Raw genomic sequence first — 14,406 nt, 5'->3', positions numbered from 1 at the left:
TAAACAACTTCACATACCTGAAAACTGCCAGTCGAGGGAAGGCAGTAGAGCCAAAACCCAGTTCCTTTTGGGAAAGTATTCCTATCATTTGAGAATATCCAAATAAGCTTTGCATGACCACCATCACACTCTGCCAGATCACCTTCCAGATATCTTGAGTTCCTAATGAGGATCAGTAGGCAATACACAACTCCAGGTAAACACATTCTCCTCCTCGCTGATGAGTGGGGGATGCACCTACACTTGCTCAGCTTACAGCACACGAAGACCATTGATAACTTTTGTTATGACAGTGATTGCAAAGCCTGGTGAAGGAACCTTCAGTGCAGTGCCTTACTGCACATAGCTATCAGAAGTACCTCACAGCTTCAGTTCATTCCTCTTTACTTTGGGGTTTTGTTTGGTTGAGGGTGTCTTGGTTTTGTTTATTTGGGGGGTTTTGAAAATATTTTGCTTTGGGCTAGGCTGTCATTGTGTTAACACTGGACAAAACATGACCTGTGCCCCTTATAACTAAGGAACCATGTACCAGATAAAAAGCAAACATGTTTGCATGTGGCCAAATGAATGGGAAACTGCAGGTCAGTATGACTGAAAGTGGTCTTAGCATCCTATCAGCTCTGTTTTTCTGATATCTTCATCCATGTGGCAAGGAAGAGAAATTTTGGAGAATAGTGAAATGGCTTTGTGGAGCTCTGTGAGTGGCTTGCAGAAGAAAACAGCAGCATTTTTCTTTCAGCATATGAGAGAATAGCAGAAGCAAACTTGGAAATTGGAGCTGATTGCACAGTACTGAGTGAGAGATAAGTAGCTGAGGAAGATCTTGAAGAAATTTGAAACAGAGAATAATTTGCCATGTAGAAGGGGGAACCAGTGGAGGAGTTGTCAGTGTCTTCTGAAAGTAAGCTCATAAAAGAGGAATATTTTTTTTTATTGATCAGTAATCAATATGTAACTCTTGAGTTCCACCAAAAACATTTCAATGGCATTTGACTGCAGTAAAGCAATTAACAAAGGCAGTAAATTATGAGATAAATAACTGCTGCTGCAATTAAGTAGACCTACAACAGCATCTGTACTCCTCTTAAAAATGGATTTTCATTGACAGAAGGATGATAAAAGTTATGTTTAGTAAAGTATGAGAGGTTAGATTGAGTCCTTAATGTCTTTATGCTTTCAGAATCTCACTCATGCATCATGCCTGTTCAGTAGGTGAAAAGAGTAAAACCAAATAGGAGTAAGGCTTCCTGGTTTTAGATTACATGTTAAGACCTTCTCCAAAATGTGGGAGGGGAATGCTAGAGATTATCCCATTTTACACAGACAGATTTGTGCTTTTACAACTATCAACCTCAGAGCAATTCATTTGCATAACAGATTTGCTGGCTGAGTTGTACTCTACAGATGCAAGGAGGTGAGACTGAGAAATGCCCTTTCATGTTCTGAGCCTGCTGCCCCTTTTATACTAAGTATAATTGATCTAATGAGGACATGTGAAAGGAATCTGCTATGTCAAAGGTCTCTTCCAACCTTGAAGGTTCTATGACTCTGTGTATCAGTAAGTGATAGCAGCAGGGGACCTCCCAGTCAGTCCTCCTTACCTGCATCAAACTGGTATTTAAAGTAGACTGGCTGTGGGACCTGCTTTAACTTTGTTGTGACACCAGGTGGGTCCCTGGAAGCAGAAAAAGTCCTAAAAGATGGTGGTGTGCTGGTACACTAGTGCAACAGCTAGCATTCATGAGTATTACTTTTAAATACACTGTTGTTTTAGGAGTGATAATTCTGCTCCTCAAGGTTTTTCACAGAATGCCAGGTTGGAAGGGACCCCAAGAATCCTCTGGTCCAACCTTTCTAGCAAACAGTCCAGTTGAAATGAGATGGCCCAGCACCCTGTCAAGCTGAGTCTTAGAACTGCCCAATGCAAGGGAATACACTGCTTCCTTTGGGGGATGATTCCAATGTATAACTGTTCTCATGGGGGAAAAATATTCTCCTGGATTCAAATGGGAATCTCCCCAGGAGTAACTTGTACCTGTTACCCCTTGTCTTTTCCATGGGACTCCTTGTAAAAAGGGAGTCTCTATCCTCCTGGTAGCTACCCTTTAAGTGCTGGTACATGGCAATAAGATCTCTCTAAGCCTTCTCAAGGCTGAATAAACCCAGTTCTTAGAGCCTTTCCTCACATGGCAGGGCTTCCAGTCCTGATCATTCTTGTGGGTCTTCTCTGGACACTTTCCAGCCTTATTCACTTTTTGTGTGTGAAGACCAAAACTGCATGCAATACTCCAGGAGTGGTCTGTCAGGCTCTGAGTGGGACAAAGACTTCTTTATCTCTGCTGGCAATGCAACCCAGCATCCTGTTGGCTTCCTCTCTCTGCTGCTGCAGCAGCATACTGTTCACTCATGCTGTTTGTTATCCACCAAGATCACCCAGGTCCATCTCTACAGGGCTGCTCTCCAGCAGATGGATCCTTCTCTGAGCTGCACTCCTGGGTTATGTATTCCCAGGTGCAAGACTCTCTATTGCCCTCATTGAACTTCATAAGGTTCTTGGTAATCCATTCCTTCAGCCTGTCCTGGTCTCCCTTCTGGAGTGACAACCTCCCCACTCATTTTAGTCTGTTTGCCTTTTCCCCTCACTGATTTGTACGCTCTAGCTATTGATTTGATGTGTATTCATGTGTGTTTGGAGTGCTGAACTGAAGTCTAGCTTTACCTGATTGTATTATAGGTGTTCCTCTGCATTCTTTGAGGAAGAGAGATCAGCATTAAAACAGAAAAGACAGAAAATCAGACTCCTGCAGCAGCGGAAAGTTGCAGATATTTCCCAGTTCAAAGATCTTCCAGAAGAAATTCCATTACCACTTGTAATAGGAACAAAAGTTACAGGTAACTTCTGAAAACCAAGCAAGCCCAAAGCCAGCCAAATGTTTTGCAAGGATGTTAGCAAACCATAATGTCCTTAGTGCACATAGTTACTATTTCTCATGGTTTGGAGTTCTTCTATATTTTTGTTAGCTTGTTGAGGAGGTGCTTGTGAGGACTGGCTGGTGGTTTTAAAGCAGCAAGGTGCAAACTTAATATGGTTGATTATTTCTGCTGTTCAAATTGCAGATTTCTGGGTGTGTTTTTTTCCCAATGTCTGGCATATGTAACAAATTTAAGAGATGCTTAAATGCAAAGAGCTGACAGCTTTCTGAAAGCTTAAAACCTAACTTAATATGAAACTTGAGCTTGATTTTTTTTCCACCAATACAAAAATACCTGTTTTGATACAGATACACAACTGATACTGCAGTGTAGTTGGACATGCCCACAAAGCATGGCATTGCCTCACTCAAAACATAACTGAGGAAGGAATATTGTTAAAAACATTCCCCAGATTTTGTCTGATTTTATCAGAACTTGAGTTCCTCCATCCTGTCTGTGATCCAGATGCTTTTCACTTAAGCACAGCATATCCCACTCGAGCCACTACTGCTCATTGCTTTTTTTGTGTTCTTGGGCAACACTGCCCTTAGTTCTAGCTGAAGAGCAGGCATGCACAGCTCTGCCTCTCCTCATTCTCCTAGAGCTGTACCCTTAAGCTGCCTTCTTCATCCTTTGCTAAATATGCTGTCATCAGTGGAAGTGCTCAAAGAGAAATGGTATGCAAAAGCATCTGGAAATCGACTTTTACCTGCAAAATCTGTCTGTCAGAAGGTATTGGGTGTTAAGTAGTGTTTTATTTAGAAAGTGTAGTGGTAAGGATTAGATTTGGGAAATACTTCACTTATCATAGGAATCAGAATTGTTTCATTTGGAAAAGGCCTCTAAGATCAAGTCCAACCATAAACCTAACACCACCATGTCCCAAAGTGCCATGTCCACACACTTCTTGAGCATCTCCAGGGACAGTGACAATCCACCTCCCTGGATTATCCTGTTACCTTGCAGAGGTAAATTTGACAAGGAACTGGGCAGCATTTCTATTGCATACAGCTCTTCTCTGGGTTTACTTTTTGTTTGTGGTTTAATGGGTATAAATACACTTGGACTTGCTTGCAAAAGATGTATTAAGCCTGTTTTTGTCAGTGGTAACATGTTTGCTTTGTTGTTTGTTTTGAAGCACGTTTGAGAGGTGTCCATGATGGGCTCTTCACTGGACAGATAGATGCTGTAGACACCCTTAATGCCACCTACAGAGTGACTTTTGACAGGGCGGGTCTTGGAACGCACACGGTCCCGGATTACGAAGTTCTCGTAAGTATTAATGACCCAAAATAGCTGTAATAAAAAACACCCAGTTGTATGCTGTAATCAAGAAGAAGAATCAAAATACTACATACAGGTAGGGTTGTCATAAAGTAAAAAAAGCATAGCAGATCCAGGAGAATGTGCCTCTGTTTGTGGTTTTCTAGAAGAGGATAAACCTCTATGATCAGAGCGTCATAGAATTATTAAGGTTGCAAAGACCTCTAAGATCATCAAGTCCAGCATTCAACCCACCACCACCATGGCCATTAAGCCATGTCCTAAAGTGCCATGGCCACACATTTCTTTAACACCTCCAGGAATAGTGACTCCACCACCTCCCTGAAGAGCCTGTTCCAATGCCTGACACAGACAACCTAATCCTTTCCTGACACAACTTCAGGCCATTTCCTCTTGTTCTATTAACTGATGCTAGGTGACCCCCACCTCACTGCAACCTCATTTTAGGGAGTTGTAGAGAGCAATGAGGTCTCCTCTCAGCTGCTCCTTCTCAAGACTGAACCACCCCACAAGCCATACCTTGTAAAAATTGTTCTCCAGAGCCTTCACCAGCTCTGTGGCTCTTTTCTGGACATGCTCCAAAGATAAAAAAACATAATGGCTCAGGTTGCAATAACTTGCTACACTTGCTATTACAGGTTGTTACAATAGCCTGAGTTTAATATGAAGAAATACAATATGTACTACAAGACCCCAAAGAAAACTTTGTTATGGGTTCCTGGCAGGGTTTGCAGAAAATGTTTGAGAAAGCCTGGCCATTTGTAGATTCCCAAAGTCTGGAAAAGGCTGTGGTAATTGCAGGCAAGTATGATGAGTTGATTTACCCTCATTTTGAAACTAGTTATGGCAGTGAAGCAACCTGTAGAACTGTTGCTTTGATCAAAGAGTTTGGGGTTATTTCCTAGCTCATCATAAACTGGTACAAAAATCTGATCTCCAGAAACTGGTCTCACCAAACAGCCTGGCTCAGGCTGCAGGTTTTGAGGGCACCTCATGTTCTATTCTGTCTTGTGCTGAATCTACTAACAGCCCATAATTTGTCAGGTCTTTCACAATCTGATTTTGGAGCATCTAAACTCTTGTTCAGTTTTTGTTGCTGTTGGCTTTTGTTTGGTGGGTTGTTGGGGTTTTTTTTGGTGTTTGTATTTTCTTTCACTTTTTCTTTGCCTGGCAGCTTGCCAATAAAACTTTTTGGAGCATCCTTGCAGGTTTTGTTGGATGTGATGCCCTAACCCTTGGAAAACTCCAGCAGTGGAATATGATTTTGAAGCTCCTGCTAGCCCCACAGCAAAATGTTAATCTTCTAACCTTGTTGGGTGTGGCATGGATGGACATGGCTGGTCCAGATTTCAGAAATAGATCATGCAGTCCAAAAGGTGGTAAAATGAATTTGTCTGAAGTATGTCCTTTCTTCTCCTGTTTTACAGAGTAATGAGCCTCATGAAACCATGCCAATCGCAGCCTTTGGACAGAAACAGCGACCTTCAAGGTTCTTCATGACCCCTCCCCGACTGCCCTATGCACCTTCCCTCCAGTCTCCAATTACAGTAAGTCACTTTTTGTATCTAATGTTCAATACATTTTCTGGTTCATGTGGAAACTGTTACCTTAAACAGTTTTTGATATTAATTTTCTGAGGTTATTCAGTAAGATCAAAATTGTAGTAAATCCTTCTAAAGAAAGCTATTGGAATCACAGAATAGTTAGGGGTTGAAATGGATCTCCAGAGATCCAAGACCAACCCCCCACCCCAAAGCAGGGTCTCCTAGGGCAGGTCACACAGGAACACATCCAGATGGGTCTTGAATATGTCTGGAGAAGGAGATTCCCCAACCTCTATGGGCAGCCTTTTCCAGTGCTTCAGCTCCCTCATAGTAAAGAAGCTTTTCCTCATGTTGAGGTGGAACTTCCTGTGCTTCAGTTTGTGTCCATTGCCCCTCACCCTATCACAGGGCACCACTGAAAAGAGACTAACCCCTTCTTGACACCCACCCTTCAGATATTTGTAAACATTAATAAGATATCCTCTCAGTCTTCCTTCTTCCAGACTAAACAGTCCCAGGTCTCTCAGCCTTTCCTCAGCAGGCAGATATTCCAGTCCCCTAATCATCCTCATAGCCTTCATTAAACACTCTAGTATATCCCTTTCCCTTTTGAACTGCAGAGCCCAGAACAGGACACAGTATTCCAGATGTGGTCTCAGCAGAGCAGAGTGGAGTGGGAGGAAAACCTTCCTTGACCTGCTGGCCACATTTAATGCACCCCAGGAGACCATCAGCCTTCTTTACTACAAGGGCTCATTGCTGTCTCATGGATAACTTCTTATCCACTAGGTCTCCAAGGTCCTTCTCCATGGAGCTGCTTAAATGAAATGTTTTTTTCTTGTATAGGACAATGATCCTCTATTAGGACAATCTTCATGGAAAAACAAAATTTCAGGCACAGACAGTGAGACACTAGGAGGCTTCCCAGTGGAATTCCTCATTCAAGTGGTAAGTGTTAACTGCAGCTCAGTTTTTGCTGTGTATTGTCCTTCTGTGTGTGTTCTGTGGTGAAGTAACTTTAGGTTGATTTGGCAACATCCAAAGTAACTTTTGAAAAGATGTTAATGTTTGGTTTTATTCCTCCCAACCCACTCTTCCTTACTTTGCTCCTTGGTGATGAGTATTGAAATATGCTGCTGCTCATTCTGCAAGAAGGACTTAAAGTCAGAACTCCAGAAGCGTGGCTTGCTTTCCCCAGCTCTAACACTTAGTCTAAAAAAAGATGGGTTTCCTACCTGCAAACTTCCAGCTCCTAAGGCTTTAAAAAAAAGGAAGAATTTTAACTACATTTGCATTCTGTAAAGAACATTTGTCTGTAGGCAGTGTCATCTATTGTATAATGTTGCAGTGACATCTATTGTATAATGTTGTGTTTTATGGTATGTAATGTCTTCCCTTCTTGGAGAAGAATCACAGAATCACCCAGGTTGGTTGGGAGCCACCTCTACAGATCATCTAGTTCAACCCCCTCAAAGTGAGCAGGGTCATTCTCTACTAGATCAGGTTGCCCAGAGCCCTGTCAAGCCTTACTTTGAGTATCTCCAGGGATGGGATCTCATCTACCTCTCTGGACAACCTGTTCCAGTGTTCCTCCACCCTCATGGTAAAGAACGTTTTTGTAACATCCAATCTAAATCTCTTCTAATTTCAAACTGTTGCCCCTTGTCCTATCACTGCAGGCCTGCAGATCTGAATATGTAACTTTTCACTCACTCTCAGTAGATTGTTATTGCTCAAAGGAAATCTGATTTTTAAGAGTATAGATCTCTTGCTTTTATTACAAGTGGTGGCATTTACAAAGGTACCACATCCATATGGTTTTTTTTTGCTTGAAGATTGTCAGAAGATTTTGAACAAAATCAAGCCACAGATTTTTGGCATTTATTTATGTCAGCAACTTATCCAGGTTTTTCATAGAGTCACAGAATGATTTGGGTTGGAAGGGATCCTAAAGATCATCTAGTTAAAACTGCTGTGGAAAGAGACACATTCCACTAGACCAGGTTGCTCAAAGCTTCATCCAGCCTGGCCTTGAACACCTCCAGGGAGGTGGCATCCACAGCCTCTCTGGGCAACCTGTGCCAGTGTCTCACTACCCTCACTGTAAAGAATTTCTTCCTAATGCACAATCTAAATCTCCCCTCTTCCTGCTTTCCCCCCTACTCCTATCACTAGAGGCCCTTGTATAAAGTCTGCTATAAGGTCTCCCCGGAACCTTTTCTTCCCCAGGCTGAACAGCTCCAACTCTCATAGCCTGTCCCCACAGGGGAGGTGCTCCAGCTCTCTGATCGTTTTTGTGGTCCTCCTCTGGATCTGCTTTGACAGTCTAATGTCCCTCTTATGTTGGGGCCACCAGGACTGGATGCAGTGCTGCAGCTGGGGTGTCACAAGAGCAGTGTAGAGGGGCAGAATCACCTCACTTGTCCTGCCTCTTTTGCTCCAAGATTTTGACAAAGCATTATGTGAGGCTTAAAAAAATTCATTGAAGGACTGTGCATGATTTTTTTTAATCTTAGCATCTTAGGCATTATTAGCATCAAGTTTTTATTAGAAGTTTAAGGATGGTACTGAAATGTGGGAGACTGGTGAATACTGAATATCAGTTGCACTGCTACCACCAGTCCAGGTGTATTTTTATGTTCCAGATGACCACTGACAGGTTGGACTTGATGATCTTTGAGGTCTCTTCCAACCTTATCGATTCTATGATTCTATTACAGGTGGTGTAGCCTTTCTTTTACACTGACACAGTAAAATAGTCAAAGCTCTCATTCTGATTTAATGGTGTCTCAGGAAGTAAATGGTCAGCAAACTTGTGATTCACATAATACTTTCTGGAGAGCTCTTGCCAGACAATTATTTATGATACCATAAAACTGCATTTGGGGCAAAACAATAAGAATGCAGCACACCTTGGATAAAGTTTCAACCCAGCCCTTCAGTTCTCTTTTATGGGTTCTGAAATCAGTTTGGAACAACAGGAAGCATAGTCAGAATCATGTGCAGACACTGATAGATAAATGTTAGAGATGCTCTCTATGCACAACTTGATGTCATAAGCAAACACTGGGACTTGTAACAACCATTTTAATCAGAGTTCTACACTGGTGAGTAGACCTTTATATTAATCTTAGTTTTTATGTGTTTAGATACCAGAGGCTGCTAGTCTTTTACTCCAGACAAGACATGGGCTTTACAGAAAGAATGGCTCAAAAATGAACATTATGATGTTAATGGTAAAGGCAAAAATTCAACACACACAGGTCTCTCATGCTTGCATGCATTATGTAATGTATCCTTAAATATTTTGTAGGCTATACTCAGGGCAAAATCAATAGGTTATGTTCTTAAATCCTAGATAATACTAAAATTTGGAGGATATTGTTCCAGGCTCTCAGCTAGAGCTGTTTTGTTGTGTGTGGTTTTTTGGTTTGGGGTTGGTTTTTTTTGGGGGGTGGTGGTTTGTTGGTTTGGTTTGGTTGGGTTTGGTTGTTCATTTTAGTTTTTTGTGGGGGTTTTGGTGGTTTGTTTTGTTTGGGTTTGGGACTTTTCTTTTCCCCTCCGTTTTGGAGGGGGGAAAAAAAGATTGGGAAGGAAACAATAGAGGGACAAAGCAGGCTGTCTGAGAAACAGACTGGGAAGGAAACCATCGATGGAGTACAAACCAGGTTGTTTGCAGGGTTGCTGCATCTCCAGTAGATGGAGTGTGTTCATGCAGCACTGTCAGCTAAGTGGATTGGTGTCTTCCCCATCGCTGTGGAGAAAGGATTGATCTTCTCAGCTTAAATGCAGGTGGCTACTGGGGTTTTTGACTTATTTCCTGCTTATGAAAACGTTGGAAATATTCTATAGTAAGTTATTGCACACTGGGAAATGCTTCTGTTCTTGTAAATATTCCTTTGAAAAATTAAATCTAAAGTGCAAATCTAAACCTAATGGTTGGGTTGCTCCTTCATCTTTGCTAATGTGGAAAAGCATTGTGCTAAAAACTCATTTCCAGTTTAATGAGAACTATAAATTATCCCAGTAAACAGGATGGCTTACACTGAAAATAGAGCTGTTAGGCAAGAATTTCTGAAGGAAATGGGGCTTAGCTCAGTTGAAGCATTTGCTGATGATACTGGCAAATGAAAATAGAAGTCTACTTAATAAAATGTACCAGGGAGAGCAAGTTGATAGACATCAAAGATGCAGTGATGAAAGGTCTGCATTGACTTGGGGGCTCAGCAGCTTCATGGCTAAGTACTTTGAAGTGTTAGGTAGTTGCTGGACGGTGACGACAGCACAGCTTGACAAGTAATGTTTTTGGCAGCAGTGGCAGGTGGTGCATGGTGCTTTCCTTCCTCCCAGGTGTTTTTTGTGACAAACATAAGCATTTCTATGGTGTGTCAGAAACCAGATTCTAGAGATCCAACTCAGAAGGAACAGTTTTAGAACTTCTTTTTCTTGCCTTTTTTGAGTTTGTTGTGTTGTTAGTGTTGGTTCTTCATGTAGCTGCAAACAAAAATGCATGTGCTGGCTTCTCATGGGCATTGGTGGACAGCAGAAGGACAAGAATCATAGAATTGTTTGGGTTGGAAAAGACCTCTAAGATCAAGTCCACCCATCAACCTAAGACCCCCATGTCCATTAAACCATGTCCCAAAGTGCCATGATCACATATTTCTAGAACATTTCCAAGGATGGTGACTCTACCACCTCCCTGGCCAGCCTGTTGCAATGCCTGACAACTCTTGCAAGATAGAAATTATTCCCAATACCCAACCTAAACTTCCCCTGGCACAATTTCAGGCCATTTTTTCTCCTTTTATCACCTGACACTAGGGAGAAGAGACCAGCCCCCACCTCACTGCAACCTTCTTTCAGGGAGTTGTAGAGAGCAATGAGGTCTCCCCTCAGCCTCCTCTTCTCCAAACTGAACAATGTCTGTACTCTCAGCTGTTCCTTGTAAGACTTGTTCTGGTAACTTGTGTAATACCATCTCTGTGCATCTGACCACAGCTTGCCATCCCTTCATGAGGAGTATCTGGCAAAGTATTTCATGTTGAAAGAGAGAAGTGTTGATGCCATTTTGCAGGCCTAGTATGCAGGTCTGTCATTTGGAATGCTGGTAGAGGCTTCCTGTTGCTCATGTTCAGGGCAGGTGACAAATAGAGAAAACATACAGCAAGGGCCATAAAAATATAGGAGATCAAGAGCCCTGTATGGAGTGGAGACTGGAAAACCTTAGGTTGTGATTAGTCTACTGAAAGAATAGTGGAGAAGAGATGTTTTTAGTGTCTCTGAATAAACAGGGATAAATACAAGAGGAGGAAGCCACTATTTAGCTGGAAACCAGCTTTGGCAGAACAAATGACTTATGAAGTGAGCAAGGATGCATTTAATGTGGGCAGTCCAAGAAGATTCATACTGAGGTGAAAGATGGAACAATTTTCCATTAGGATTTGTGAGGGCAAGAAACCTGAACTTGAAGGGAATGAGGTGTAAGTAGATGAATGCCATACCTGGAGGTTTTACTCCTCCCCATGCCATGTTTCACTACTAGACTGCAGTTAGCCCCTTTGACATTCATAAAACCTGAAATCTTGGCTCTGTGATAAAGCTGATGCTGGTGGTAGTGGAGCTAGGGTTTCTTTCAGGGCTCTAGAGAACATGAATAGTTTTAAGAGTGAGGTGTGTATGTTGAGAGCATTTCCTGTGATTTCTACTTCAGCATGCTAGGTGCCAAGGGCAGCAGAAACAGAGTATTCCCATTATGGAAGAGGACAATGTTGCTCTGTATAAAATAGATCCAATCTCCATACCAGGATTTACCTTAGGAATGTACACACAAAGGGCTGGTGCTTAGTTGAGGGCACAGCTGAAAGCAGGCTCTGTGAAGAAAGGTAAGGTGAGTGATAGTAAGTGTAGTACATGCAATAACACCCTTTGCTTTCCTTCAGGCTGCAAAAGGAAAAGGAGATTCTTGATTCTTCAGCCTCTAGCTGGCCATAAATTGTATTGCTCTTCCTATAAGGAATTCCAGTTGATGGATTACAGCACTCTCCAGTCCACAGCACTTCCAAATGCTTTAAACACCTCTGGAAAAATCCATTGTTTAATTATGGGGGTTCTTATTTTTGCATCTTAACTTGATGAGCAACTGAGAAATGTATCTTTAAATGGTGAAGCAGCCACCCATTTTATTGTCTTGGATTTCTGTGGCATTTCCAAACTGCTTAAGGACCTATTCATTCTAAAAATAGTTCCTTTGTTTCAGACCAGGTTATCGAAAATCCTTATGATCAAGAAGGAACACATCAAACAATTGAGAGAGATGAATACAGAAGCAGAAAAGCTGGTGAGAATGTTCTCTTTTCAGTTCTTAAGACAGGATGTTTTTTAAACAGCTAATGGAAATACAATCAAAAGCCTGGATTTAAAAAACCCCACCACTGTATTTTATCCCTTGCTATAATTGGGCTTTTAATTTTTTAAAGGAGCATTCAGGGAGATCAGTTGTTTCAAACAAGATTCCCCCTTTGAAAGCATGATGCTTTGCAACTGCTGAGTGTTACCATCCAAACAGCATATGTATGTTGATGTGTAAGGTATGAAAATGCCATGTGCTCTGAGAACCCTGGGTGCAATTTATATGGTAGGATATTCATCCTAACTGGGTTGAGTATGGTAGGTACTTATTTAGCTTTCTGTCTAAAACAACCACCCCACAGAAATTTTCTATGTAAAGCTCTGAGTGCCCTTGACCGGCGCTTAAAATCACAACCTCAGAGCAGCTACAGCCTGATAAACAGCAGCAGAACAGTTTTTCTTGTTAGGCTTTATCTAATCATCAGTCAGTAAATCAAAATGATAGGAACACCATCTGTGGCTATCAGTCAACTTGAAAGTGGAAAGCTATCAGTCACAACCTTCTGCTACCACCCATTGTGGCAGTTGTCTCTACAACATACAGACAGTGAGTGAGAGGTTTGTGGAGGGGAAGAGGAGTCCTTTATGTTTCTTAGAGGCAAAAAGCTCTTCTTTCTTTTTTTAATGAAAAATATTTGTGAACTATTTGAATGTCCAAGGATATATTGTGGTGAGATTTCCCTCTTTGTCCCTTCAGTGATCACATGTACATGTGTGTTCTTTTATCGTGGTTTCTACTGCCCCATCCCTGGGTCTCTGTCACGCTGCGACGCTGCTCTTCAGAACATTGTTGGGTTTTGTTCTGTGCATCAAATGTTTTGTCTTCTAATTTTGCATATTAGTAATTTAAAATAAAGTCCTAAAATGTTTTGGGTTGGAAGGGTCCTTAAATACCACCTAGTTCCAACCCCCCCTGCCGTGTGCAGGGACACCTTTTCACTAGAACAGGTTGCTCAAGGCCCAATATGACATGGTCTTGAACAACTCCAGGTTGGATGTAGATGCAAAAAGAGGCAGGATTAAAACATAAGGTTGCAATCCTTATGTTTTTTTGAGTTCAAAAGATACACAGTATTGCCTTAACTTCAATATGCTTTGTCTTTCCCACAGAAATCCTATTCCATGCCAATAGGCATCGAGTTTCAGAGGCGGTACGCAACCATTGTTCTAGATCTGGAACAACTAAACAAAGACTTAAATAAAGTTCTGCATAAAGTTCAGCAGTATTGTTATGAGGTAAGATTTTGCTGCAACCTGTAGGTACTTGCTGGGTTTGATTCACCACAGTCAAAAAAAGTTAGGCTTTCCTGGGAATAGTGGATGGGTGGGGAACACTTTGAAATGAAACTTGTGGTAGCTGTATTGGATTCCTTCTGTCTCTACTTTTGTCTGAGTTTCTTTTGCTAAAACTCAAGGCACTTTTGCTGATGCCAGTGATCAGTTTGGAAATAGACATTTATGTACATAAATGAATCTCAGAAACACAGAATGCTAGGGATTGAAAGGGACTTTGAGATCCTGCCAAGTCAGGTTCACCTAAAGAAGGATGCCCAGGCAGGTTTTTAGTGTCTCCAGAAACGGAGACTCTGTTGCTTTCTGGGTGTCCTGTTTCAGTGCTCTGTCATCCTGAAGGAGCTCCTTCTCATGTTTAGGGGGATATGGCATTTATGGACATGGTCTAGTCAGTGTGGTGGTGTTAGGTCATGGGCTGGAATTGATGATCTCAGAGGTCTATTCCAGCTTCAGTAATTCTGTCACTCTGTGTTTAGGTGGAACTTCTTATGTTCACATTTGTGCCTAATACCCCTTGTCCTGTCACTGGGTACCACTGAAAAAAGACTGGTCCCCTTCTCCTGACAACTGCCCTTTAAGTGTTTCTAAGCATTTATTAAATCCCCACTCAGTCTTTTCTGGACTAGTAAGACCCATTTCTCTGTCTTTCCTATTAAGTGAGATGTTTCAGCCCCTTTATCTTTGGAGCTCTTTTCTGTACCTTCTCCATCAAGTCCCTGTCCTTCTTGACCTAGGGAACCCAGAACTGGACTGAGTAGTCCAGAGGTGGAGGAGGATGACAGAGGGGGAGTGTGCTGGCCACACTCTCCTTGATGCACTCCAGAATGCCATTAGCCTTGGCCACATGGGCATGTGGTCATCCTGTTGTCCACTGGGACTCCCAGGTCCCTTTCCTTAAAGC

General features: G+C 42.0%; 1 protein-coding gene across 2 annotated transcripts in view; it reads left to right on the top strand.

The window, feature by feature from the left end:
* LIN9 (lin-9 DREAM MuvB core complex component) overlaps positions 1 to 14,406 on the top strand; it is a 41,951-nt gene that overhangs the window by 24,438 nt on the left and 3,107 nt on the right. For both annotated transcript variants that reach the window (XM_068153581.1, XM_068153582.1), the window contains exons 7-12: positions 2,735 to 2,892; positions 4,112 to 4,245; positions 5,685 to 5,804; positions 6,648 to 6,749; positions 12,061 to 12,141; positions 13,323 to 13,448. In XM_068153581.1, the coding sequence (XP_068009682.1) occupies positions 2,735 to 2,892; positions 4,112 to 4,245; positions 5,685 to 5,804; positions 6,648 to 6,749; positions 12,061 to 12,141; positions 13,323 to 13,448 (721 nt within the window). The remainder of the gene's footprint in view (positions 1 to 2,734; positions 2,893 to 4,111; positions 4,246 to 5,684; positions 5,805 to 6,647; positions 6,750 to 12,060; positions 12,142 to 13,322; positions 13,449 to 14,406) is intronic.

The sequence above is a fragment of the Melanerpes formicivorus genome, unplaced genomic scaffold, assembly GCF_026170545.1.
Source record: "Melanerpes formicivorus ecotype bairdi unplaced genomic scaffold, bMelFor1.0.p_v2 SCAF_26, whole genome shotgun sequence".
Lineage (NCBI taxonomy): Eukaryota > Metazoa > Chordata > Aves > Piciformes > Picidae > Melanerpes > Melanerpes formicivorus.
This window is presented reverse-complemented; position numbering and strand designations above follow the sequence as displayed.